At 42.0% G+C, this 25,267-nt stretch overlaps 3 protein-coding genes across 3 annotated transcripts; 2 read left to right on the top strand and 1 right to left on the bottom strand.

The window, feature by feature from the left end:
• Positions 1 to 1,894: 1,894 nt before the first annotated feature.
• LOC306923887 (m7GpppN-mRNA hydrolase-like) lies at positions 1,895 to 3,625 on the bottom strand (the record flags this gene model as incomplete). Its single annotated transcript, XM_079502231.1, has 2 exons — positions 1,895 to 1,956; positions 2,308 to 3,625. 2 exons carry the CDS (start codon positions 3,623 to 3,625, stop codon positions 1,895 to 1,897), a joined length of 1,380 nt encoding a protein of 459 aa, XP_079358357.1.
• A 1,843-nt stretch (positions 3,626 to 5,468) lies between these two features.
• LOC306923886 (uncharacterized protein) lies at positions 5,469 to 16,634 on the top strand (the record flags this gene model as incomplete). Its single annotated transcript, XM_079502230.1, has 5 exons — positions 5,469 to 5,605; positions 11,233 to 11,335; positions 15,451 to 15,711; positions 15,962 to 16,477; positions 16,582 to 16,634. The coding sequence occupies exons 2-5, from the start codon at positions 11,266 to 11,268 to the stop codon at positions 16,632 to 16,634; spliced, it is 900 nt and encodes a 299-aa protein (XP_079358356.1). The 5' UTR covers positions 5,469 to 5,605; positions 11,233 to 11,265.
• Positions 16,595 to 24,655, top strand: LOC306923522 (uncharacterized protein). The gene is made up of 4 exons (XM_079501684.1): positions 16,595 to 17,026; positions 17,828 to 17,911; positions 22,766 to 23,011; positions 23,335 to 24,655. Exons 1-4 carry the CDS (start codon positions 16,666 to 16,668, stop codon positions 23,955 to 23,957), a joined length of 1,314 nt encoding a protein of 437 aa, XP_079357810.1. The 5' UTR covers positions 16,595 to 16,665; the 3' UTR covers positions 23,958 to 24,655.
• Positions 24,656 to 25,267: the final 612 nt, after the last annotated feature.

Raw genomic sequence — 25,267 nt, 5'->3', positions numbered from 1 at the left:
ACCCCCATCTGAGAATATGTTGTTCAGGGACACCCCCCCCATCACGATTCACGCGCTATGAGCTTGTAGATCTGCTATTTTTGAGTGGTGCAACCACTCCAAGGAACAGCAATGTCAACCGTGTGTTCATGTGTGTGACTATGAGTACCAGTATGGGCAAATGTGGCGCTGTTGTGCCAGAAACAGAGAGAGAGAGATAGTGCTGCACTGTTGCCTGCTAATGAAAGAGAGAGAGATAGAGGGGGGAGGGGGGGGGGGGGGAGTTGCACGACTCAGTTCACACAGGTGTGATTTTCAATAGCTAAAGGATAACATAATGCTTAAAACACCAAAAGGGGTTCCCGTTCAAAATGGCTTAACCAGGTAATCTATTTCTCAATTTTAGAACGGGCAAGCGCCTTGCCTACGTCCGTTGAGGTCAATAGACAGGTGGCGCCAGCTTCAGCTGTTGGTTTCAATGTCACGTTCTCATTCTATATAGGATTTGTATGTAAAAGAAAGGCTGTTTTAATAGTATTTTTTGTAGAGATCGTTTCACACCTGGTTACATTTTGGCCACACTGCTATTTGAACAAAATACAGTTAGTTTGACTAAATATAATATGCAGTGTTGTGTGTGGAAAAATACTTTTCCACACACTTTTATTTTTTTGTTATGTTCTCAGTACAGATACTTTACTACACAGGAAACAAAAGATAATTGATATTACACTGAAGATAAATACAATTGTTGCAATGCAAGGCATTTGTATGTGACTTTGTTATGGTCTGATGGTATTACTAGTATACAATACAATACCATCAGACCATAACAAAGTCACATACAACAGGAGATGTAGCCGGCCCTGAGGCATATTCCTATTTCCAAACATGGCCCCCTTTGGAAAAAACTTTTGGACACCCCTGCTATTCAGTGCTATATGCAATTGTAGCAAAGTGGCTCAGAGACTCTGCCTGATGGCCTCAAAAGTCTAATATCTCCCCTGGTCCAGGGGGATATCCCTTTGGTCTAGTGGTTAAGATTTTGGACTTTCACGCGGGAGGCCCGAGCTTGAATCCCGGGCGTTACACAATTATGCTCTTGCATAGAAATGTCATGTAAAATTGTAAATGATACAAATACATATTTGCTATTTGCATGACAGCACACTGAGCACAGGCATGTCTTGCAGGCATGTCTTGCATTGCAGCACCCATGAGGGTTCATGGGCATCGACCAGGTTAACGGTGCCGGAGATTAGCTGTACACAGACGGACGGACGGACACACACGGACGGACACACACACACGGACACACACACAAGGACACACACACACGGACGGAGTGTCGCTCCGGTTCGGCCTCTATCCTGTTATTAATCTATGGTCCCAGACCAGCGTGTCTGAAGCCCTGAAAACTCCAGCCATTATGTCTAGCTCAGCGATTCCCTTATTATTATTATTATTTATTTTTTATCACAGCCTACTTGACAATTATCATATCATGGCCCAACTATTCCACCATTTAACACGGCAGCCATTTTGGTACCGGGTTAGGGGTCTTTACTGGGTGAAAATAGCAGATCTGCAAGCTCACAACGCATTGCGCCATGACCTGTTGTGAGCTTGTAGGTCAGCTATGTTGATGACTCAGTGTTCATCCCAAAATAGGAAACATTTTTTTATTTTATTTTTTATTTATTTTTATTTATTATTTTTTTGTTTTGGAGAAACTTTAATTGTGTATTTGTGTGATAATATGAGGACAGTGGAATTAAAGACATCAGTGGTCATTTAAGGAGACTGGTGCTTCAATGCAAGATAGTACTTCCAGTTTAGAGAATAGCATCAGCTCATTAAGATCCACACACTCACACAGGCAACACAGCACCTAGTAAAGTTCTGGATTGAGCTGTCAAGCATAATTCCCAGACTTTTTGCAACCACTTATCTCTGTGGGAGTGTCTTTTCCAAAACCTGAAGGAGGAGTACAGGGAAAGGATGGAGCCAGAAAATGATACGAGACTCTGTCCCTGTCCACCACAATGTAGCCAAAATAGCCAAGAATGGACAGACTCTGTGCAACGCAACTCAGGAAAAAACCTAATCCCAGCCCGTGTCCCCAACCCAGAACTGTTTCTTTGATCCTCTGCAACCACGTATCTGTGTGAGGGAGTTTTTCACCAGAAGAATAAGAACAGGGCGATGTTGGAGTCAGAAAATGATATGACACCCGGTCCCTGTCCACCACCATATAGCCAAGAACAGACAGACTACTCTGTGCAACGCAGCTCCCGAAAAAACCTAATCCTAGTTCCTGTTCGATACAGCAGTGGCCCCCTGGTTGGTTCTTAGTCAAGACAGTGGTCCCTGGTTCTCTGGTATCTGTGATGTTAGCATCTTTGCTATTGTTGAACGTGGTATCCTCCTTGGAGGCTCCGGGTATTATGCAGAACTGGGCCAGCTGGTCTGTGATTGGACTCAAAGCATCACTACAGGCATCGTTGAGGATAAGCTCAGTGTACACTCTGGAAACCAGCTTCCCAAACTCCTTGTCAAAGTCGGTTTCCTCCGAAACGTTCTTCGCAGCACAGTCATGGTGAGGCGCCTCCTCACCATTCACTTTGCCCTTGGGCAATCCCCTACCCTGAACCAGCAACACTTTCTCTAGTGCTTTGTGTAGGATATCCGCGACGTTAGCGTCTTTGCTACTGTCAGTGTTGGACAGTGAATTAATGGAGTCTAACTGATTGTCCGTCTGAGCAGGACACAGAAGTGCAGGCTCGGCTCTGCATTCCATGTCGAGCAAGGTCTTCTCCGAAGGGTTGCACGGAGCACTGCCATTGATAGGAAACGCTAATGGCAACTCTGTGGACTCGCGCTTTTTCAGCTTGGCAATCCATTCTCGGAGCGGCTTCATAAATGGAATGGTAATTAAGAACATGTTAGGAGTCAATCCCATCTTAGATTTGGGAGTCATGTCGTTCCGGTGACACGGCAGATGTTGGATGGGGAACCACTCAATGTTCCGGATCTCCTTCCTGGTTTTGGGGTTGAACTTGGTCTCCATGGAGACTCCAGGTATTATGTACAACCGGGCCAGCTGGTCCGTGATTGGATCTCTGAAGACGTCTCTAAACACGTCGCTGAGGATAAGCTCTATGTACATGTCATCACAGATACGATCTTTGAGGTCGAAGCCGGTTTCCTCAAAAACTTCTCGCACGGCGCAGTCACGAGGCTCCTCGCCGTCGTTGACTTTGCCCTTGGGGAACCCCCACCCTGTCTTTGCAAAGTAACCCTGAACCAGCAGCACGTGTTCCAGAGTTTCGTCTAGGATGATGGCGCCATAGGTGGGGATTCCCATCTTGTATAGCTTCCACTGCTCGAGGACCTGGTTGATGTCTTCCCCGCGAGGGAGAAGATGGGGACAGTAGTGGAAGACAGCCTTGGTGAAATCCCTCATCCCGCACTGAGGTAATCCATGCTGCTGCTGCAGGAAGTCCAGGTAGAACCAGTGGGCCAGTTCAATGTGGAAACAGAGCCGGACAGCATTGTCTCTCTCCTCTGCAGGGATGTAGTTGAGGAATCGGGTGCACAGGTCGTCCAGAACCCAGGAAGGGATGTCAGTGCGTTTGTTTTCCATGAGGTGAATCGGTTTGTAAAAGTAACAGGAGAACAAGCCTCGACGCTGATATAGTGGCTGAATGATCACTGTCGAGCCGGTCTATCAAATTTAAAGCTGAGCAGAATGACATCAGCCAAGCCCAAATATGGTGTCAGCCCTGACATCATTAGCTGGGCGAGTAGTGTGGTGAACAGGCACCCTGTGGTATATACCCAAATAAGGAGATGAGATGACTGATGTCAGTACATTCCAGGAATCTCTGTGTATCTTTACGTCTCGTATTTGGTCTGTCTTGGTATTATGCCCTAATATGCAGATAATTGACATCTCACTACTGAATGCCATTATGGATTCCATTATTTATTTAATTTGGCTGTCAACGACTGTCCTGTCTGCCATGAATGCCTTTCTATGATAAAGATGGCCTGGAACGTAGATATTATGACCTGAAGTTTACAGGTCGGTGGTGTTCATTTTGTTTACGATATATGTTCGTCAGAAGATTATTCCCAGGACTAAAACGAGACTAGACGCTCACTGATGTCCTGTCACCAAAGGCACTTTGCTAAAGGACACTTCAACACTAACTCTGGGGGAGTCCGGGATCGAACTGGGAACCTTGCGGTTTGAGGCCCTGAAAAGGGCTCATGGGGCCATTGGTTTTGTTAAATTTAGGTCAAAAATATGATGGGGGGGGGACAGTGTCCCGTTCACCTCCACCAGCTGATGTGCTATCAAAACCAAGTTTTAGCTTGTTAACCAGTAGGCCTATGGAGTGGGTCACAGTGTCAAAAGCCTTTTGGAGGTCCAGCTGACCATGCCGCAGTATTTGTCAGCATCCACCTTGTATTTGATGTGGTCACTCAAATAGTCAGAAGTTACCGAAATACAATGTATATTTATGTTGTAACTTGTAGCTGTAGCTTAATATAGTTAGATGATTGATAAACGATTAACCATGACAACAGACCAACGTAGCCAGTGCCGTCTCTACAGGGGGGCATTGGGGGGCATTGCCCCCACAGATTGGATTTTGTGCCCCTCCAGTCCAGATTGGCCAGTAGCACCCTACCCTACCCTACCAATATGTTAATGTTTTACAAATGTTAAATCTATAAGTTCTTCATGATTATTGTAAATATATACATGTTCAAATTCATTGAATAGTTAATAGAAATACAAGGTATGCATGCAGAAGACATTATAATGCTCAACATATTTGTATTTATTTGTTTGTTGTTTGTGCTGCTGCATAATTGTAGCCTACTTGTAGCCTTTTTCAAGCTTTGTTAATAGGCGACTATTTGTTATGTAGGGGTTTGAAAAATGAAGTGCCCCTTTTGGAAAAGAATATGCCCCCTGCTGATTTGTGCCTGGAGACGGCACTGAACGTAGCCAAGTGAGCCTTACTTTGCCTACTCAATTTATTTACTTATTAATTAATTTATTAATTTATTTCTGTACAGTAAATCCGCCCCTGTGTGTGCAAAGTTTGGCATCGATGATCGACAGGCGTGCTGGTTAACGGAAGGACGGACACACACACACACACACACACACACACACACACACACACACACACACACACGGATGGTCTGACTGACGGACACACACACACACACACACACACACACACACACACACACACACACACACACACACACACACACACACACACACACACACACACACACACACACACACACACACACACACACACACACACACACACACTATAGCTATAGCATAAACAGTGACAGTACCCGATACCAACAGTAGGGGGCAGCAATATGCTAACTGGGTCTACACAAACTGGTCGGAAGTAGAGCACATCAACATACCCACAGTGCACTGCAGTTGTGAAAAAACAGTGTCGATGTTGAATGACTGTTGACATTTTAAAATACCATACAAATTTAAGAAAACGAACTAAAACGTTTCAAAAATAGTTTCGTCGTTAAGCAGCAGGAGTTTTATAGGACCACGGAAACACAGCAGGTAGGCCTATTATTATGAAGTCATTAATGTGTTTCGTCCCAGTGTTTCGTCAATGTGTCTTTGTAGAGACATTTAATTGCTCTGCTGCTGCTATATCTATCTTATATCTGATCATAAACACAGTAGAGTAGCTCCTGCTCTGTGAGACAGGACAACACAGACGGAGCAGTGCGGCTAAATATACACATTCTATTCTGGTTTTATTTTGGTGATGGGCTAGCCCTGGTCCAGTGCTTACAGCGAGAAGCACTGGACCAGTGCTAGTGATAGGCTACCGACAGAATAATAATTGATACATGCTGGACACACCATCATTTTTGCACGTCTGTGAATTATAACAAGTGTCACAAACTCACAATAAGTACAAGTGTTTTTAGACTCTAAACACGTGTGTGTATTGTGAGTTTGTGACAATTGTTAAACTTTAGAGGCTGAGGCTCAGGCTGAGGCTCTAAATATGTTTGCCCTATGGCTACTAGAATGGTTGGTTAACGCAGGGCTATCAGCATCATTATTCACCCCATGGAGACTTGAATTCATGGATATATATTTTTTGTCAATCATTTGATGACCAGCAGTGGTTCCCTTTTATTTATGATAAATTCCTGTTCTGTCCTTTGTCTATATAGAAGTGTCTATTTGTACGTCTCTAAATGTTTTTGATGATTTGAACATGGTGGACCCTATTGGAAACAAGTGTAATGCTTAATTGGGTCGTCCACTCACAGTTAACAGCCTTTGTATTGAGTTTGTGCTTGAAATGTACTGTAATTCTGCAAACTGTTAATACATTTTTCAATCAATCAATCAATCCCTATTAGCCGGGGAGCCACAGGCCCAAAATTGGACAGGACCTGTGATGTCCTGCCGTACTTTTTATTTGTGTTTTTGAGTGGTGCAACCACTCCAAGGAACAGCAATGTCCGTGTTAACCTATATGACTATGTATGTGTATGTATGTGTGACTATGAGTACCAGTAGGGGCAAAAGTGGCGCTGGTGTGCCAGAAACAGAGAGAGATAGTGCTGCACTGTTGCCTGCTAGCCTGGGCACCATTTCATTTAGGGTATATGATCCTGTCGGGAGCGGATGATAGTCGACAGGCAGGAACAACGGGGCGGCAACTTCCTTTTCCCTCAAACCGATTTTTCTCAATAAAAGCTACAGGCTACGAGAGCATGAGAAAAATCGGTTTGAGGGAAAAGGAAGTTTCCGCCCCGTTGTTCCTGCCTGTCGACTACAAAACAATACTACAACATGACGTAACAATATCATCCGCTCCCGACCGGATCATACGGACTTTTGAAACAGAGACCAGGCTTTCCTCCGAGGTGGTGGAAAGCCTGGTGAGGCGAGGTTAGTTGCCTGCTAATGAGAGAGAGAGAGAGAGAGAGAGAGAGAGAGAGAGGGGGAGAGAGAGGTAGGGGGAGAGAGAGAGAGGTAGGGGGAGAGAGAGGTAGGGGGATAGGGGAGTTGCACCACTCAGTTCACACAGGTGTGATTTTTTTCTATTCACTTGGTCATTAAGGTCCACAGAATGAGAGGTCTGCTCTGCCGGAAACACTGCGAAAAAAAGTTATGGCCATTTTTGTATAACACACCATAGACAACCTATAAAGGCAACATTTCATCATGCTTTAAGTAGCATGTGATATTTGTGACATGTCAAACTAGCGGGTTTTCATGATTCTGAATCCATTCCAGCATATTAGTTTTGCACGAAAAACACTCCTTGGCCTAAAAACAGCCATAGCCGTCATCACAAATGTGATGAGGTCAGCACAAATGTGATGAGGTCGCTATGGCCGAATTTAGGCCAAGGAGTGTTTTTCGTGCAAAACTAATATGCTTGGAATGGATTCAGAGGCCTCCTAGTTTGACATGTCACACTTGTCACATGCTACTTATGATGTGGTATACAAAAATGGCCATAACTTTTTTCCGCGATGTTTCCGGCAGAGCAGGCCTCTCATTCGGTGGACCTTAATGACCAAATTAATGGAAAAAACACAACTAAAAAGTATGGCATGACATCACAGGTTAATCCGTTAAACCGTTGAGCTTTATTGGGCCTGTGGCTCCCTGGCTATATAGACACAAAGAGTCTCCTATGTGAGAGTCTCCCAAATATGGACTTCAGGGAGTGGTGAAAGTACACATGTAAATTAGCGGGTGAACGCAAGCTAAAACTAGTGTCATTATGAAATGTTCACCGATACCGATCCGATCATAACACATGGGGCAATATTATATATATTTTTAAACTTTTGTGTTAATGAATTAACTCATGCATATATTCATTAATTTATGTTTACTTTGTAGAATCATTTACTATAGTATGTATTACCGTAATACTATTTATTTATTGCACGCGCAGCATAGCAGTAGCTCGGTCCATAGCCTTAATACCGTTGCTTTCATTTTACTAGAAAGTGCGTCTCCCTTGCGATGTTGTCACCCTTGCGATGTTGCACAGCTAATTGTAGTGAGCAAGGAGGTTGTTGGTGTGAGTAATGAGTGTGATTAATGCACATGGAGATTGGAGAATAGAGGGTATACGCGTGACATCATCGTACCTGGAGTTATGCGGGAACGCCCACTGAGTGGCAAAAAACTAATTTCTGGCCTTGACAGCCCATTCATCCAAACAGAAAAGTCCTGTCTGATTGCTGTTAAACTCACCAACATTGCAGCTGAACGAAAAGCTTGAATTATCTTCTATCTGCAAAGTTTTTGTTTCATGAAAATCCACCATAGAAACGTTATGAGCTACTTTCTGTTAAGAAATACCCTGCATTTGATTATTTTTCTAAGTGTCAGAGTTTGGAAGTGCTTGTTTTCAATAACACAACATTTTGCTGCCTCCTGCATTATGTGACATTTAGAAACAGGTGGTACGCAGGACGGTTGAGTGATTACCAACGAGCGCTTCCAAACTCCAACACTCCATGCTGCTCAATGTTTTGCCACTCAGTCTAGATGAGGGGGGTGTGTCCTGATGGGAAAATCATGCATGTGCATACTGTCTATACTCTATAGCAGGGGTGCCCACACTTTTTGACTTGAGAGCTACTTTCAAAATGACCAGCTCGGCAAGAACTACCCACCAAATCAATTATTATACCATTGCTGAAAATAGTTTAAATATGTACCTGAGGGGGCTTCGGAATAGTAGAGTTTGTGTTACATTCTGTACAGTATAAGACAAATGCACTTGGAATGGGAAATAGAGGGGGAGAAATGTTTTTTGGTTTTTTTTATCGTTTTTTTTTCTTCAATATATTTAAATGAAATACTCTTTAGGGGCATGTCATGTGATCTACCTGCACAGCCTTTGTGATCTACTGGTAGATCGCGATCTACCTTTTGGGCACCCCTGCTCTATAGGGTATAAATGCAGACGGGTAGTAGTTGGACATAAAATAGCATTTGCACGAGCACCTAAGTTGTGGAACGCCCTACCCCTGACAATTAGAAAGGCAAATTCTTTGTCATCTTTTAAAACACTTTTAAAAACCCATCTATTCAGGAAAGCTTTCCCATAATTGTAATGCATGTTTATATCTGTTTAAGTCACTTGAAACCTGCAATGTTTTTAAATATTTCTTAGTTTAATAATTGTTTATTGTGTAGGTTGACCTAATCTCTTGTTTAGCACTTTACTCCCTTAGGCCTCTATTAAATCTGTTTTATCTTATTCTTGTATTATTACGCTGCTATGTGATGTTATTAACTGTTGTTCAGCACTTTGTAACACATGTTTTAAAAAGTGCTATATAAATAAAGTTATTATTATTATTATTATTATTATAAGAACAGTTTGAAAAATAAACAAATCAATCATCCCGGCGGTTTCACTCATATGGATATAAAGAATCAACTGAGAAAACTATAATGTTACTGCTGCCAAATTAGTTATATTTTCGCTATAATCAGACTGTGCTGTCAAACTCAGAAATGACATGGGCTAATTGACAAAACGTCTTCTTTCAATAGGCTTTCGATATGTGTATAGACATCCTGGTGTAGGTAGGGCTTTATTTTGTGTTTTAGTGTTGGCGCCCTAGTAGAATGTACTGGTCTGGGGCTAAACGTGAGGGAGTAGTCGCTGGAATCCAAATATGTCTTCAACCACACTGAATGGCTGCTATGAATCCCATTAACTTTCTTGTGATCCCCTTAGTCTTCTCGCCGTTAGGGTTATATGTCTGGGTGATCTCTCTGCAGCAGCACCCTGTGCTCGTGATGTCTGTGTTTTAGCTGCCTTTTTCTTTTCGTTGTCTGCGGTCTGTTGAAGTATAGCCGGGTGTATACATAAAACAGACGTTACCACCAGGGCTATTTCAACGTATTAACTTTTAAATCCGGCTGTTCTCAAACTTTTTTGAGTGGTGTAAACCACTCCTACAACTGGCTTTGTTATTGAGTGGTGTAAACCACTCCTACAACTGGCTTTGTTAGTTTACGTGTCTGTCCGTTTACGTGTCTGTCCGTACCAAAAAAATGAGCATGGTTGCTATGGTCATCCAGTTCACACGGGTGTGATTTCATCATTGTTAGTTTACGTGTCTGTTCATGCCGAAAAATGAGCATGGTTGCTATGGTCACCCAGTTCACCCGGGTGTGATTTCATTACGTCAGACATTACGTCAGACCACAGCTGATCAGTCTATATAAGACATTACACCACTCAGTTCACACGGGTGTGATATTATGAAATATATTTCTTTGGCCATCCCTGTCATGAACTCACACAGACTGTCTTTTCCCATTTTTCTGTGTTAAACAACAAAATAGGTACTTCTGGTATGAACACTAATTGCATTCACCACAGTCCCCTTCACGTTGTTTGCGACGACCCCAAACTTTTCAGGTCAAGACCAAAAAGAGATATTAGACGTTGGCCAGAGACACAAACTAGTGAAAATAGCAGACCTACAGTATAAGCGCACAACGTAGCATTGCAAACTTGTAAGCTTGTAGATCGGCTATTTTCACAACTTCTTAATTATTATTATTTTTTGTATTAATGCCATTTCTTGGATTTGGTTTTAAATTGTATAGACTTATTTAAAAAAAGATGTATATATTTTGAAATACATCTATTTTTGAGTGGTGCACACCACTCCAACAACCAGCTTTGTCTGTATGTTTGTGTACCTGTACCTGTACGTGTCCGTGCACAGGTGAGCATGGTTACTATGGACACTGACATTACGTCAGACCACAGCTGATCAGGCTATATAAGACCTTGCACCACTCAGTTCACACGGGTGTGATTTTTTTAATGTAGGAAAAGAAAATTGTATTTTTACTCGAGCGAGCCTTGAGCCATAAAAATTGGTCTGTGGACCACAAATGGGTCCCGGCCCACTGTTTAGCTCATACTGTTTGCATCCAAGATTCATCTGTTGGGAAGTTGGGCTTACATTACTGCTATTATTTGAATGTTGTTTTATTCCATTGCTTTTCTTTTTTTCCCTCTATTGCTCTGTAAAGCACTTTGAGCTCCATTTCATGCCATGCCAATTTTTTAGTATTAGGCCTTAGGCTATTTTGCCTTACTGTCTGCAAATATTATTGTTATTCTTCAATCATTTTAAAGTCCTTCAATTGCTTCATTTCAGACCAGTGTGTGGAGTCCAGACTGCAGGTTGAAGATGAACTCTCCAGACTCAACCAGGGACATTTCTATTAAACAGGAGGAACCTGAAGACCATCTACACCTTGGTACATTTCATGTGCTCTCTTACCTTCACTTGTCACAATATCACATTTTTACTAGGGGTGCACGATTATGAAATTATGAGCGATATCCGATCTCCGATTATTTGCATATCTGCCGATACCTATTCTGACCGATTCCAATATTATACAGAGGACCACAATGGAAACAAGCCTAGGCCCTATAGGGGCTTATTGGCCCAAAGCCTGTTAATAAAGTATTCAATCAATCAATAAATAGCCTATACTCTTTTCCAACTCTCTGTTTTCACAACTGAATGACTACTGAATGAGATAAGTACACAAATTAAGTGTAGAATGTTTTTTCATTTTTCATTTTTTTTGCTGGTGAAAAGTCTGAAAACCGATTAAATAATCTGTATTATTTTGAGACCGTTCCGATACCGATATGGCATTTTTATGGCCGATTCCGATTATGCTACCGATTAATCGTGCATCCCTAATTTTTACTATACAATAACTTGGCAAAAATATCATGACAGTGATGATATCTCGATATGCACAGCCATCATTCAAATTCCTGTATCTCTCAATGTTCCTTTAAAAAAAAATTACATCTAAGTCAGGGGCGCTCTTATCATCATACATCATATCATTCCGGCCAATCACAATATGCGTCCTCACTTTTCCGTCCTCACTTTTATCTTCAATGTTTGTGTTTACACAAACCCGGAAAGCTGGGGTCTAGGAGGGGCTGGCGCCCCTCAAAAACTGATTGGCAGTGAATGAGTTAAAGCCCACAGCGCCAATCACGTGTTTTGATGTGTGTTTGTTTTTAGATGGCGCTCTTCGCTAACATATATGAGTTACCATTTAACCCTCAGTCAGATCACAGGATCTGACACAGGAGATCACATGATCGCAAAATCATGTAGGGTAGTACCCTCTCAGCCTTGCAACACAGATTGCACATTTAGATGCCATTGGAACTATTTGTATTAAAAACTTTACAATCAAATTCATGCAGACCCATATCATAGTTATAAACAGAAACCATTACTACAGCCAGGGCTATTCAACAAAATTGTTCAGGTCAGGGGAACACATTGTCAGAAACGCAACGCAGGGCTCAAAATTAACTTTTTTAGGAGCACCCACCAAAATGTAAGGAGCATCAATATTTTATCGATTTTCTTTTAATGAATAAAAACAACAATAGAACATGAAATGGTGTTGTTATTAGCCCACAGACTCTAGCGGTGATTCTCATCATTTTAATTTGAAGGATGCCCAGTTAGGCCAGTGGTTCCCAAACTTTCTCATGTCAAGGACCCCCAAATTGACCCTAATTAGCCTGCGGACCCCCATTTGAAAAGACATGTCGGCGACCCCCAAGATTTTTACGGCTCTAGCAGAGATTCTCAACACGTTTATTTTCAAGGACCCCCAGTTTGACATGCATTAGTCTACGGACCCCCATTTAATGGCATTTATATCTCTGGGACCCCCAATTTATATTGTAAAATCAATGTTAATTTAACTGAGAGTGTACAAATGGAACCAAATGGACCTGTTATGGTCCATTTCTTTCCATGTGTACACTCTGATTTACAGACCAAACTAGAAAAAGTGCCCCTCGGGGCACAGGTCTCCACCAGGGCAGGTCAGGTTGTGGCCTCCTGGTGGCGCTATAATAGGCAAAAAGGTTGCCATTTTGTCTTACGCCTTGGATGGCAATTGGATGATTTGAGGCATTTTGTTCCAAAAATGTGTTTTGCAAAAATCCACCTGTTGGTGGCGCTATAACAGGTCAATGTGAAAAGGGTGGGATATATTCCTCAGCCTAGTAGGAAATGACTGAATGATTTGAGGCTTTTTGTTCAAAACGGCCCAAACCTGCAAACTTTGAAAGCCAATGTTAGCCAATTTGGATTGAATATGAAATATCGGACAGATCCGTCTTGAACACATGACTATAGAGATAGTGTGTAACGATTTGCGGGATATTTGGACAGAATCTAGAGGAATAATATCCAAAAATGTGTTTTTCAAAAGTCGGCCTCCTGGTGGCCCTATAACAGGCCGTTCTGAAAAAATTGGGGCAGAGGTTCATTGTTTGCATCAAGGGAGTGTGTGTGCAAAATTTGGCATCGACCAGGTTAACGGTGCCGGAGATTGTAATAGACGGACACACGGACGTGCAAAACATACTCTCTCCCCATGCCTTCGGCCTGGTGGAGACAATAAGGGTCCATTTAGTTCCAAACTATCATTTAGCTGGGGACACCCTGGAACTCCCTCAAGGACCCCACTTTGGGAACCACTGCATTTAGTGCATTAGGCCCATTTAACATTAAATGCCATTGACAATAAAGAGAATTTAATGTTTGTGTTGGCACCGTTTGTTTTACATCACCATCACATCACCTAATCAACATGAGTTAGACTTTAAAATATTAGCGCCCCTCACTTCACATGGGTATGATTTTTTTTAAATGTATTTTATGTATAGGCCTATTGTAAAATCAATGTCAACTTAACTCTGAGAGTACAAATGGAACCAAATGGACCATAAACAGGTCCATTTGTACACTCTCTGAGTCCCCGGATCCCACTTTGAGAACCACTGTCCTGGTTGTGCGTGTGTAAACACAACGGTATCCAAGTTGTTGCCTGATGATAGCTGTGGGGGAAGCATTGTAACCAGTGACAGACGTTGTTAGCACCATAGCATGCTCTGTAGCATCAAGCGCTTGGCTCAACTACTTTCTCAACCAAAACGGCCACGTTGCACAATGCTCACTTCATTGAGTGTCTGAGCTACACACCTGGACTGGAGCAAATTAATCAACTACTGGTAATGACTAACATTCAACAGCGGTGCTGAAGAACGAGCAACGAACGATACATGCTCGCAGCTTGAGTCGTCAGCTGCGTCACTCAACTGAGTGAATGAGAGGGGGAGGGATAGTAGAGAGATAGTGGGTGATATTATCGTCAACAATTGCCAAACCGTTACGCGGTGGATACAAGCATGAAATGTGATACAGATCCTAAAACATCCCAGAAGGGGTGCCCAAAAATATCTTTAACAGGAAGTGAGTTATGGACAAAATTCAAAATGGCCACCTAAAGTGTTGACAGTTGACTGAAAAGACACCAAAAGAATATCCTAAAGGCATAACATTTGGCACACATGTCCCTTGGGTCAGCCCTAAAACACCCTAGAAGGGGTGCCCAAAATAATCTGAAACAGTAAGTGAGTTATTGCCAAATAACTACGAGCTTGTAGGTCTGCTATTTTTGAAAAATCATGAAAATGTGGCGCAAATGTTTGATTATATATTCTTTCACAGTGAACGTTTTTAACTAAAATCTTTGCTTCTGGGGGCTGCCTGGGACAACATATTTTGAGATGGGGGTTGGAGGCCAAATACATATAATTCTAGGGGTCCTTGACATGAAATAGTATGAGAACCACTGACATAGAAACATAGGTTTTTCTGAAAACTGTCAGGATTTAGAAGACATTTTGTAGAATCGAGCTCAGGTCTAAATGGGTTAATATAGGCCTATCCTAAAAAGGGCAATTTGTTTGCTTGTTTATGAAACTTTTTTAGGAGGGGACAATGTTGAAGAAATTCTAAATGGCTGTTTAACAACTGCAGTCTGCATAACCTGGCGAATTCTGTTTATATTTACGCTACATCATCTTATTCATTTTTCTTTCCTCTTCTACTACTCCCCTTTATTCTTTTTTTGTATTCCCCGATTTTTGTAACCCATTATTTTTTTACCCAGTGTCAATTATCTAATGTAATCCTTGGCGCTACACTCCCTCTGTCAACCTGGGGAGACTGACCTCATGCTCCCCTCTATGCATGAGGAGTCCAAGCCGCTTCTTTTCACCTGACAGGGGGGAGTTTCCCTGGTTGGACGTAGCGAGGAACACGTTATTCAAACCAGTTTCTTTCCCCTCCATCAAGCGCCCTGGCTGGCCAGGGGGAGGCAGTTTCTAAAATCTTGATAAAACGTTTTTTTTAAAGAACTTCTTCTTAGTAGTTAATAGCTCGTTTGGTACATGGACCACGGAAGATAGAAAACTTGATTTACATTTTAGTAATCCATTGTTGACTATAATGTTATTATTCTGCTCCTAGACATGCTGCACAAAGAGGAGGTTTCTCATGAACAGGAGAGGAGCCCCAGTCTGCTCCAGGAAGAACCAGAGCCTCCACACATTAATGATGAACAGGAGGAGCTACTTCAAAGACCAGAGGAGCCTGAGGGATCAATGTTGACATTACAAGCAGTGAAAAGTGAAGATGATGATGAAGACATCTCTTCACACTGCTGTGAAGTTGAAGTCGAGCTTGAATCTGACACTGAAGTCAGTGTTGATTGCGAGGAGACCATTGGAGGTCAGTCAGTGTTAAACACAGAGACAGGACTTGAAAACTGAGAACTGGCATAATGACTGAATTCGGTAATAACAAGAATAAGGTTAAAAAGGAAATCAAAAATATTGACAAGGAAGCCATAGTGCTCCTAAACAAGAGACTTGTTTGATGATGGAAGCTTTCAAGTTGTATTCTGTACTCACCAGTTTTTACCTGCCTCGCACCTTCTCTCCCCCCCCTCTCTCTCTCACTCTCTCCTCTCCCCTCTCAGGAGTGAGGTCCCCGTCTTCCCAGACTCAGTTCTTCTCCTGTTCTGAGTGTCCATACTCCTTCACATCTCAGGTCTTCCTCCACAAACACATCAAGACGAGACACAATGACCTCTACTGCCAAATGCTGAGGAACGAACAGTTCCCTTCAATCATCAACACCGATGAGCCAAGATCCTACAACAGTCATCAACAGTTTACCAAGATTTTAACTCAACCGGGCGGAGATAAACCTTTCCGGTGTAAACATTGTGACAAGAGTTTCAATTGGCCATATCAACTGAAGACACACCAGCGTATCCACACCGGAGAAAAACCTTTCCACTGCACACTGTGCGACAAGAGCTTCATTCAGTCGGCTCATCTGAAGTCTCACGAGCGTATCCACACTGGAGAGAAACCTTTCCACTGTACACTCTGTAGCAAGAGTTTCAGTGTGTCATCTCATCTGACGGCACACCAGCGCATTCACACCGGAGAAAAGCCTTTCCACTGTAAACTGTGTGACAGGAGTTTCAGTGAGTCGGGTTCCTTCAAGATACACCAGCGTCTCCACACCGGAGAAAGACCTTTCCATTGTAAACATTGTGACAAGAGTTTCAACCGGTCGTGTTACCTGAAGGCACACCAGCGTGTCCACACTGGAGAAAGACCGTTCCAGTGCAAACAGTGTAACAAGAGTTTCAGCCATTCATCTTGTCTGAGGATGCACCAGCGTGTCCACACTGGAGAAAAACCTTTTAGCTGTACACGGTGTAACAAGAGTTTCAGATGTCGAGCTCACCTGACGAGACACCAGCTTGTCCACATTGGAGAAAAACCTTTCCACTGTACACTATGTGACAAGAGGTTCATTCAGTCACGTGACCTTAAGAAACACCAGCTTGTCCACACCGGAGAAAGACGTTGTGACAAGAGTTTCAGTGAGTCAGGCACTCTGAAATACCACCAGAACATTAACACTGGAGAAAAAATGTTCCATTGTGCACAGTGTAAAGATAGTTTTAATGAGTCACGTCAACTGAAGAATCACCAGCGTATCCACACTGGAGAAAAAAAGTACCATGGTAAGCATTGTGACGAGGTGCAATGAATCGTACACGAACAACGTACACAAAAACTGTGTGTGTGTGTCTGTCTGTGTCTGTGTGTTTATACAGTAAAAATCACACCCGTGTGAACTGAGTGGTGCAAGGTCTTATATAGCCTGATCAGCTGTGGTCTGACGTAATGTCAATGACCATAGTAACCATGCTCGTTTTTTTGGTACGAACAAACACGGGTACAAAGCCGGTTGTTGGAGTGGTTTGCACCACTCAAAAATGTTGTGTAACTTAACTTGGAGAGTTGACCTAAAAGAAGAGGGGCATTTAAGTATAACTGTAAACCTGAACAGTGTTTTCCTGAAAAAAGAAACTTAAGGGTTTGAAATATAATTGAAATAACTTACCCAGTTGACAAGTTATGAACACAATACGTTACTCCTTCCTTGTTGTCTGAGACGAGTTTACAATTTACAATTTAGACAATTTAGGCATTTAGCAGACGCTCTTGATCCAGAGCGATTTACATTAAGCAATAACAAAAGCATGGCATACATCACATATATAAAAAGTAGTTATCATGAATCATGCGTAAACTAAGAACGTAACGTGGAGTATCTATGTAAACTATACATACTATACTATATAATATATTATACATGTGTACTATAAAGTGCTATGACTACATAAAGTGCAATTCTAGAGCTGTCTACGTAACAAGCTATAAGTCTGTTTAAAATACTATCTAAGTCTACATAATGTGCTATCTAAGGGGCTCTTAATTATTCCTAAACTCCTCTGGGATTTTTAATTGTTTTATTCCAGACTCTGTGGAGTCCAGACAGCAGGTCCAGATGAACTCTCCAGATCCAGCCAGACAGGAGGAACCTGAAGACCAGACAGATCTCGGTATGTTTCATAGTCTCTCTCTTTCTTCCCCTTTTCTAGCTTTACAGTGTTTGTCACATCTGTTATTACAATTCTCCAAACTACACGCCCACAATTCTGCGCGCACAACTTTGTGCGCAGTTCGGGTGGCCAAGTCATAGACCAGTGCCGTTTCCGTGTGTGCTTTGTGGCCGTGATACACTTCACCTCTGCGTTTTCAACCCAGCTTTGTGGGTCTTCGACTACTAGCCAATCACAGCAGGGCTTTCCTAGAACTGCGATGGGATCCATAATACTCCGCCACCCCGCCCTTATAACAATATACATATACACGGACAGCGGACATGATATTCACAGAGAAACAACAACACAGAACAACACAACCTGCCCAGCATGGAAATAACATGGTCGCTGTTTGCCTTCATTCAAAATGTACGGTTTTGTGTGTCTCACTCAGATCGCACTGTCACAGACATGCAGCGTGCTCTCTGTCACTCAATGTGAACACTAATGGGTATTTTATTTATAGTATATACATCAAAGACATGTTGGCTTGTTCGATTTTCAAAACAAGCCTACATGACTTTTTTTTTGTTTTTTAAACAAACCAAAAAAAAACAACCCGCGACTCGGGGGGGGGACTCCAGGTGCTCAGAGGGTGAAACCTGAGAACAATACTGTAGGTAACAATAGATATCACCAAATGCTTACTTTGTGTGAGTGTTTTGGGGGGGTGGAGATTAATTACCTTACACGTCGTAGGCTCAATATTGTATGTCAAGGTGTCGATTGGTTCAATGGCCCTATTGTTCTCAGGTTTCACCCTCTGAGCACCTGGAGGTTTTTTCCCAGAGTTGTGTATTTTTAGCTTGTTTTAAAAAATGGTGGCCTGGTGGCTTGTTTTGAAAATCGAACAAGCCAACATTTCTTTGATGTATAAACTAAATACCCATTGGTTTGGGGGAGTGTGAATCACATTGAGTGACAGCATCGGTCTGGTGTCTACAGGGCTCGACGCTTTCGGCGTGCTCACGTCTATGTGGCAGTGCGATCTGAGTGAGACACACAAAACCGTACATTTTGAACGAAGGCAAACAGCGATTTATCTTTGGTCACTGAAGTTAAATCTAGTAGCACACAAATAATGTGTTTTTCTTTCATAAAGTGATATGAGGCGATATGGCAAAATATTATATCACAATGTATTTTCAGCCATTATCATAACGATATTTATCACAATATCGGTTTTATATAATCTATATAATCAATTTGTTTTATGGTGATGGACTATTATGCATCATTTTGCATCTTATGCATTCCGCGTGCATCACAGAAGTCCCGGAAAAGTCGTGCTGTGATTGGCCAGTAGTCACTTGTGGCAGCGAGAGGCATGGAGGAGTCGCATGAGTGATGTAAATGGTAAATGGTGCATTTATATAGCGCCTTTATCCAAAGCGCTTTACAGAGATTGTGCATTACATTCACCCATTCACACACACATTCATACACCGATGGCAGCGGAAACCATGCAAGGCACCAACTAGCACATCGGGAGCAATTAGGGGTTCAGTGTCTTGCTCAAGGACACTTCGACAGTAACTCTGGGGGAGCCCGGGTTCGAACTGGCAACCTTGCGGTTACCATCCAGGCACACTACCCCTGAGCCACCGCCGCACACTTGGGCAGTGTGCCTTCAGCAAATGCCTTCAGCTTGACTTCCTGCCTTCAATGGAGACACGTCGCTTCAATGAACTGCAGCAGCCAATGAGGCATCTATTTTTTAAATATCTCTGAGAAGAACAGCGACACAGCACAGCATGCTAAAAGGGGGAGGGGCCGTGCGGTGGAAGCAAAATCTTCTCTTAGTAGTAGATCTGCTCTTTATGGCGAACGACACCGCCGTACTACAGAAATATAAATTAAGGTAGCCTATAGAACTGCGACTCATAGAATGTGCACTTGCTGTATCAGAGCCTTGTCTGCATCACGATTGAAGTTGAACGCAATGAACGGTCAAATTCTATAGTCGCACGGGTCCTACAAATTGCAAAAACATTTCGCACGGCACTATTTTTTACTAGCAAATACTCTCACTGTCGAGCCCTGGGTGTCTACTTATTAAACCCTGGCTAAAGTATGTGTGTTATAGTATAATAAATGACCAAAACATTCATTATTATATACATACATATTATTTATAATGATAAATGCAGTGAATCATTTTTATTGGGATTATATGGCCACATTATTGGGCTTGTTTGGGCTTTTTTTTCGAGGGGAGATGGGTTGGCTTATTTCTCTCGCGAGACGAGAGTTGGCATAGGCTACAAAATGGTGTCATTGAAATTACAAACACTGGACTTCTAAATCTAGGTTTATAGAGCGTCGCAGTCCCGCCCCCTTTCATGACGACGCCAGGCCCAGGAAATAATTCCCAATGCATTTTTCCCATAGACATTTCAAAAAATATTTATTTAAAGACCTTTTAAGCGGACCAAACAAATAATTACAAAGATGAAAAACAACAAAAAAAGTATTGTAACCTGCCGTTTTTTCTACTTTCTAATTCTTTGTTTGGCCCAAAATATTGTGTTTATTGTCTTGATTTGTCACGACAAGAGTTGGCTTTGTCCGCGGCGTAAACGTCTTTAAATAAATACTTTTTGAAAAGTCTGAGGAAAATGAACAGGGATTTATTTTCCGGGTCTCTTGAGGGGGCGGGACTGCGACGCTCTATGGAGTAGTATGATAGTATTTTGTGAAAATGGTGTGTTGTTTCAAGTTTCAATAGTGCAGCTGACTGAAAGGTGTCAATGGGTGAGGGGGTGATTATACAGGTGTGGTTAGGGATTGAATAAATTACCATTTTGTTAACCCCCCATTGACAGGCCCTGAATGTGTGAAATCTTTCTAACCTGTTTTCAGTGCTTTGACAATAATGATTAGGCAAGATTAAATTACCATAATCCTTATTTTCTTCAAATTACTTCCAGTTTCAATAAACGGCACATCATTTGAAAGTTTACATTCTGTATTTTAATAATCTGTAAAACTAATGACCAATGTTGACATGTGGCCGAAAGCATTTTAACTAGTCACATATATGTTACGAGAAATGAACACAGTGTTATTGAATAAAAATCTGTCACATGATGTATTTATATTATTAGCCACATGACGTCTCACTTCGTCACGCCAGTCCAGTAAACGGACATTAAAAGTCCATAGACTTGACTGCCATTCTATTTTTGTTAAAAGTGCTCTAAAAAATATCTCTGAGAAGAACAGCGACACAGCACAGCATGCTAAAAGGGGGAGGGGCCGTGCGGTGGAAGCAAAATCTTCTCTTAGTAGTAGATCTGCTCTTTATGGCGAACGACACCGCCGTACTACAGAAATATAAATTAAGGTAGCCTATAGAACTGCGACTCATAGAATGTGCACTTGCTGTATCAGAGCCTTGTCTGCATCACGATTGAAGTTGAACGCAATGAACGGTCAAATTCTATAGTCGCACGGGTCCTACAAATTGCAAAAACATTTCGCACGGCACTATTTTTTACTAGCAAATACTCTCACTGTCGAGCCCTGGGTGTCTACTTATTAAACCCTGGCTAAAGTATGTGTGTTATAGTATAATAAATGACCAAAACATTCATTATTATATACATACATATTATTTATAATGATAAATGCAGTGAATCATTTTTATTGGGATTATATGGCCACATTATTGGGCTTGTTTGGGCTTTTTTTTCGAGGGGAGATGGGTTGGCTTATTTCTCTCGCGAGACGAGAGTTGGCATAGGCTACAAAATGGTGTCATTGAAATTACAAACACTGGACTTCTAAATCTAGGTTTATAGAGCGTCGCAGTCCCGCCCCCTTTCATGACGACGCCAGGCCCAGGAAATAATTCCCAATGCATTTTTCCCATAGACATTTCAAAAAATATTTATTTAAAGACCTTTTAAGCGGACCAAACAAATAATTACAAAGATGAAAAACAACAAAAAAAGTATTGTAACCTGCCGTTTTTTCTACTTTCTAATTCTTTGTTTGGCCCAAAATATTGTGTTTATTGTCTTGATTTGTCACGACAAGAGTTGGCTTTGTCCGCGGCGTAAACGTCTTTAAATAAATACTTTTTGAAAAGTCTGAGGAAAATGAACAGGGATTTATTTTCCGGGTCTCTTGAGGGGGCGGGACTGCGACGCTCTATGGAGTAGTATGATAGTATTTTGTGAAAATGGTGTGTTGTTTCAAGTTTCAATAGTGCAGCTGACTGAAAGGTGTCAATGGGTGAGGGGGTGATTATACAGGTGTGGTTAGGGATTGAATAAATTACCATTTTGTTAACCCCCATTGACAGGCCCTGAATGTGTGAAATCTTTCTAACCTGTTTTCAGTGCTTTGACAATAATGATTAGGCAAGATTAAATTACCATAATCCTTATTTTCTTCAAATTACTTCCAGTTTCAATAAACGGCACATCATTTGAAAGTTTACATTCTGTATTTTAATAATCTGTAAAACTAATGACCAATGTTGACATGTGGCCGAAAGCATTTTAACTAGTCACATATATGTTACGAGAAATGAACACAGTGTTATTGAATAAAAATCTGTCACATGATGTATTTATATTATTAGCCACATGACGTCTCACTTCGTCACGCCAGTCCAGTAAACGGACATTAAAAGTCCATAGACTTGGCTGCCATTCTGTTTTTGTTAAAAGTGCTCTAAAACATTATAGATCCATAGACTTGGCTGCCATATGATGTAATTTGAAAAGCCAGTTCCCCTCACAAAATAGATTTACATTTTAGGAATCTAGTGTTTACTTAAATGTTATTTTGTTCTGCTCCTAGACATCCTGCACATAGTTGTGTGTAAAGAAGAGGTTTCCCCTAAACAGCAGAGGAGCCCCGATCTGCTCCAGGAGGAACCAGAGCCTCCACACACTAAAGAGGAACAGCGGGAGCTACTTCAAAGACCATTACTAGCAGTGAAAAGTGAGGTTGATGATGAAGACATCTCTTCACACAGCTCTGCAGTTGAAGTCGAGCTTCAATCTGACACTGAAGACAGTGATGATTGGGAGGAGACCAGCGGAGGTCAGTCAGTGTTAAACACGGGACAGTGGGAGTTGGGAGTTGAAATGATGGCTAAATTGGGGAATAAAAGTGAAAGATGAAAAAATAAATACATAAATAAACAAGGCAGTTGTAATGCTCCTAAACAACGATGATGGAAGCTTTTGATATTTGGGGATTTTGCCTTCATTGATAGATCACAGTAGACTAAATGGGGAGAAAGAGAATGGGAGTGACAGGCAGAAGAAAGCTTTTAAGTTGTATACTCACCATTTTAACCTGCTTCTCCCCTTCTCTTCCCCTCTCTGTCCTGCTCTCTCTCTTACCTCGAACTACTCTCTCAGAAGTGAGGTCTCAGTCTTCCCAGACTCAGTTCTTCTCTTGTTCTGAGTGTCCATACTCCTTCACATCTCAGATCTTTCTCTATAAACACATGAAGAGGAAACACAACGACTTCTACCGCCAAATGCTGAGCAATGGACAGATCACCTCATCAGCCTGTCAGAAAATCACCAGCTCCGGAGAAAAACCTTTCCACTGTACACAGTGTAACAAGAGTTTCAGATGTCCAGCTCACCTGACGAGACACCAGCTTGTCCACACCGGAGAAAAACCTTTCCAGTGTACACTATGTGACAAGAGTTTCAATGTCTCGAGTGACCTGAAGAGACACCAGCGTGTCCACACTGGGGAAAAACCTTTCCACTGTCAACTGTGTAGCAAGAGTTTCACTGAATCCGATAAGCTGAAGATACACCTGCGTATTCACACTGGAGAAAAACCTTTCCACTGTAAACTTTGTGACAAGAGTTTCATTAAGTCATCTGACCTGAGCAGACACCAGCGTGTCCACACTGGAGAAAAACCTTTCCACTGCAAACATTGTGACAAGAATTTCAGTCAGTCATGCAACCTGAACAAGCACCAGCGTGTCCACATGGGAAAAAACTCTTCTTCACATAGTTAATAGTTATTAGTTAACAGTGACAATTGTCGGGCATCTATGCGAACACAAATTGCCAGTGTGCGGGGGAGGGAAGCCGGGTGATATGGTCCATCAAAAAACGACAGTATGTTCAAAACTCTGCTGATCTGCCAGAACCCGATCCAGGGACCACATCACATCTGTCCTCCGTAAACTGCACTGGCTCCCAGTCAAATTCAGAATTGACTTCAAAATACTCACCATCACATATAAAGCCCTCAACAACCAGGCCCCCCTCTACCTCTCTGAACTCAACGTCATCAACGCCATGTCCCCACCCGCTCCCTCAAGTCAAGCACTGCCAACCAACTGGAACCCCACAAGTCTAACAAGCGAGGTGACAGGGCCTTCGCAGTGGCCGCCCCCTCATTGGGGAACTCACTCCCAGCCCACATCAGAACTGCCCCCACCTTTGAAGTGTTCAAAAGCACACTCAAAGCACACCTTTTCAGACTTTCCTACATAATTCCCCCCCCCCCCCTACTTTGCCTGCCTACCTTAGTTTCTAGTTTTTGAGTGGTGTAAACCACTCCTACAACTGGCTTTGTTAGTTTACGTGTCTGTCTGTCCGTCTGTCTGTCCGTCTGTTCGTACCAAAAAATTAGCATGGTTGATGCTGATTGGTTGATGCTGATTTCATTACGTCAGACATTACGTCAGACCACAGCTGATCAGTCTATATAAGACCCTACACCACTCAGTTCACACGGGTGTGTTTTTTAACTTTTTAACTAGTTAATTTTTCAGTTTTATTTAGTTTTTTTCCCCTGTAAAGCGACTTTGGGTACCTTGAAAAGCGCTATATAAATTGTATGTATTATTATTATTATTATTATTATGTAAACCTACAGGCTGGGGCGGAACCTGCTTTTTTTTGGCTTGTTTTAAAAAAAATCGGTGGCTTGTTTTGAATATCAAACAAGCCAATGTCTTTGATGTATATACTTAACTGTAAATACCCATAAGTTTGGGGGAGTGTGAATCACTTTGAGTGACAGAATCGGTCTGGTATCTCTACTACCGTATGTGTGTAATAGTATAATAAATTACCAAAACATTCATAATTATATACATATATAGTATTTATAATGATAAATGCATCAAATATGTATTTATTGGTATTATATGGCGATGTTATTGGGCTTGTTTTTCGAGGGAATATTTGGCTTGTTTTGGGCTTGTTTTTGGAGGTGGGTTGGCTTATTTCTCTCACAAGAGTTGGCAACACTGCAGAGGTTCCCAACCACTGGTACTAGTATAATCAGTTGTGCTGATTAGTGATTAGACAGAGT

Source organism: Electrona antarctica (assembly GCF_951216825.1).
Source record: "Electrona antarctica genome assembly, chromosome: 5".
Classification (NCBI taxonomy): Eukaryota; Metazoa; Chordata; class Actinopteri; order Myctophiformes; family Myctophidae; genus Electrona; species Electrona antarctica.
Note: the sequence above shows the minus strand (reverse complement) of the source record. Positions and strands in the feature narration are given on the sequence as shown.

Excerpts from the sequence above, each read along its gene's own strand:
- LOC306923522 (XM_079501684.1), top strand. The coding sequence starts at position 16,666 with ATGCACCAGCGTGTCCACACTGGAGAAAAACCTTTTAGCTGTACACGG. Across the intron at positions 17,027-17,827 it reads TGGAGAAAAAAAGTACCATG|ACTCTGTGGAGTCCAGACAG; the intron begins GTAAGCATTGTG and ends GTTTTATTCCAG. Across the intron at positions 23,012-23,334 it reads TTGGGAGGAGACCAGCGGAG|AAGTGAGGTCTCAGTCTTCC; the intron begins GTCAGTCAGTGT and ends CTACTCTCTCAG.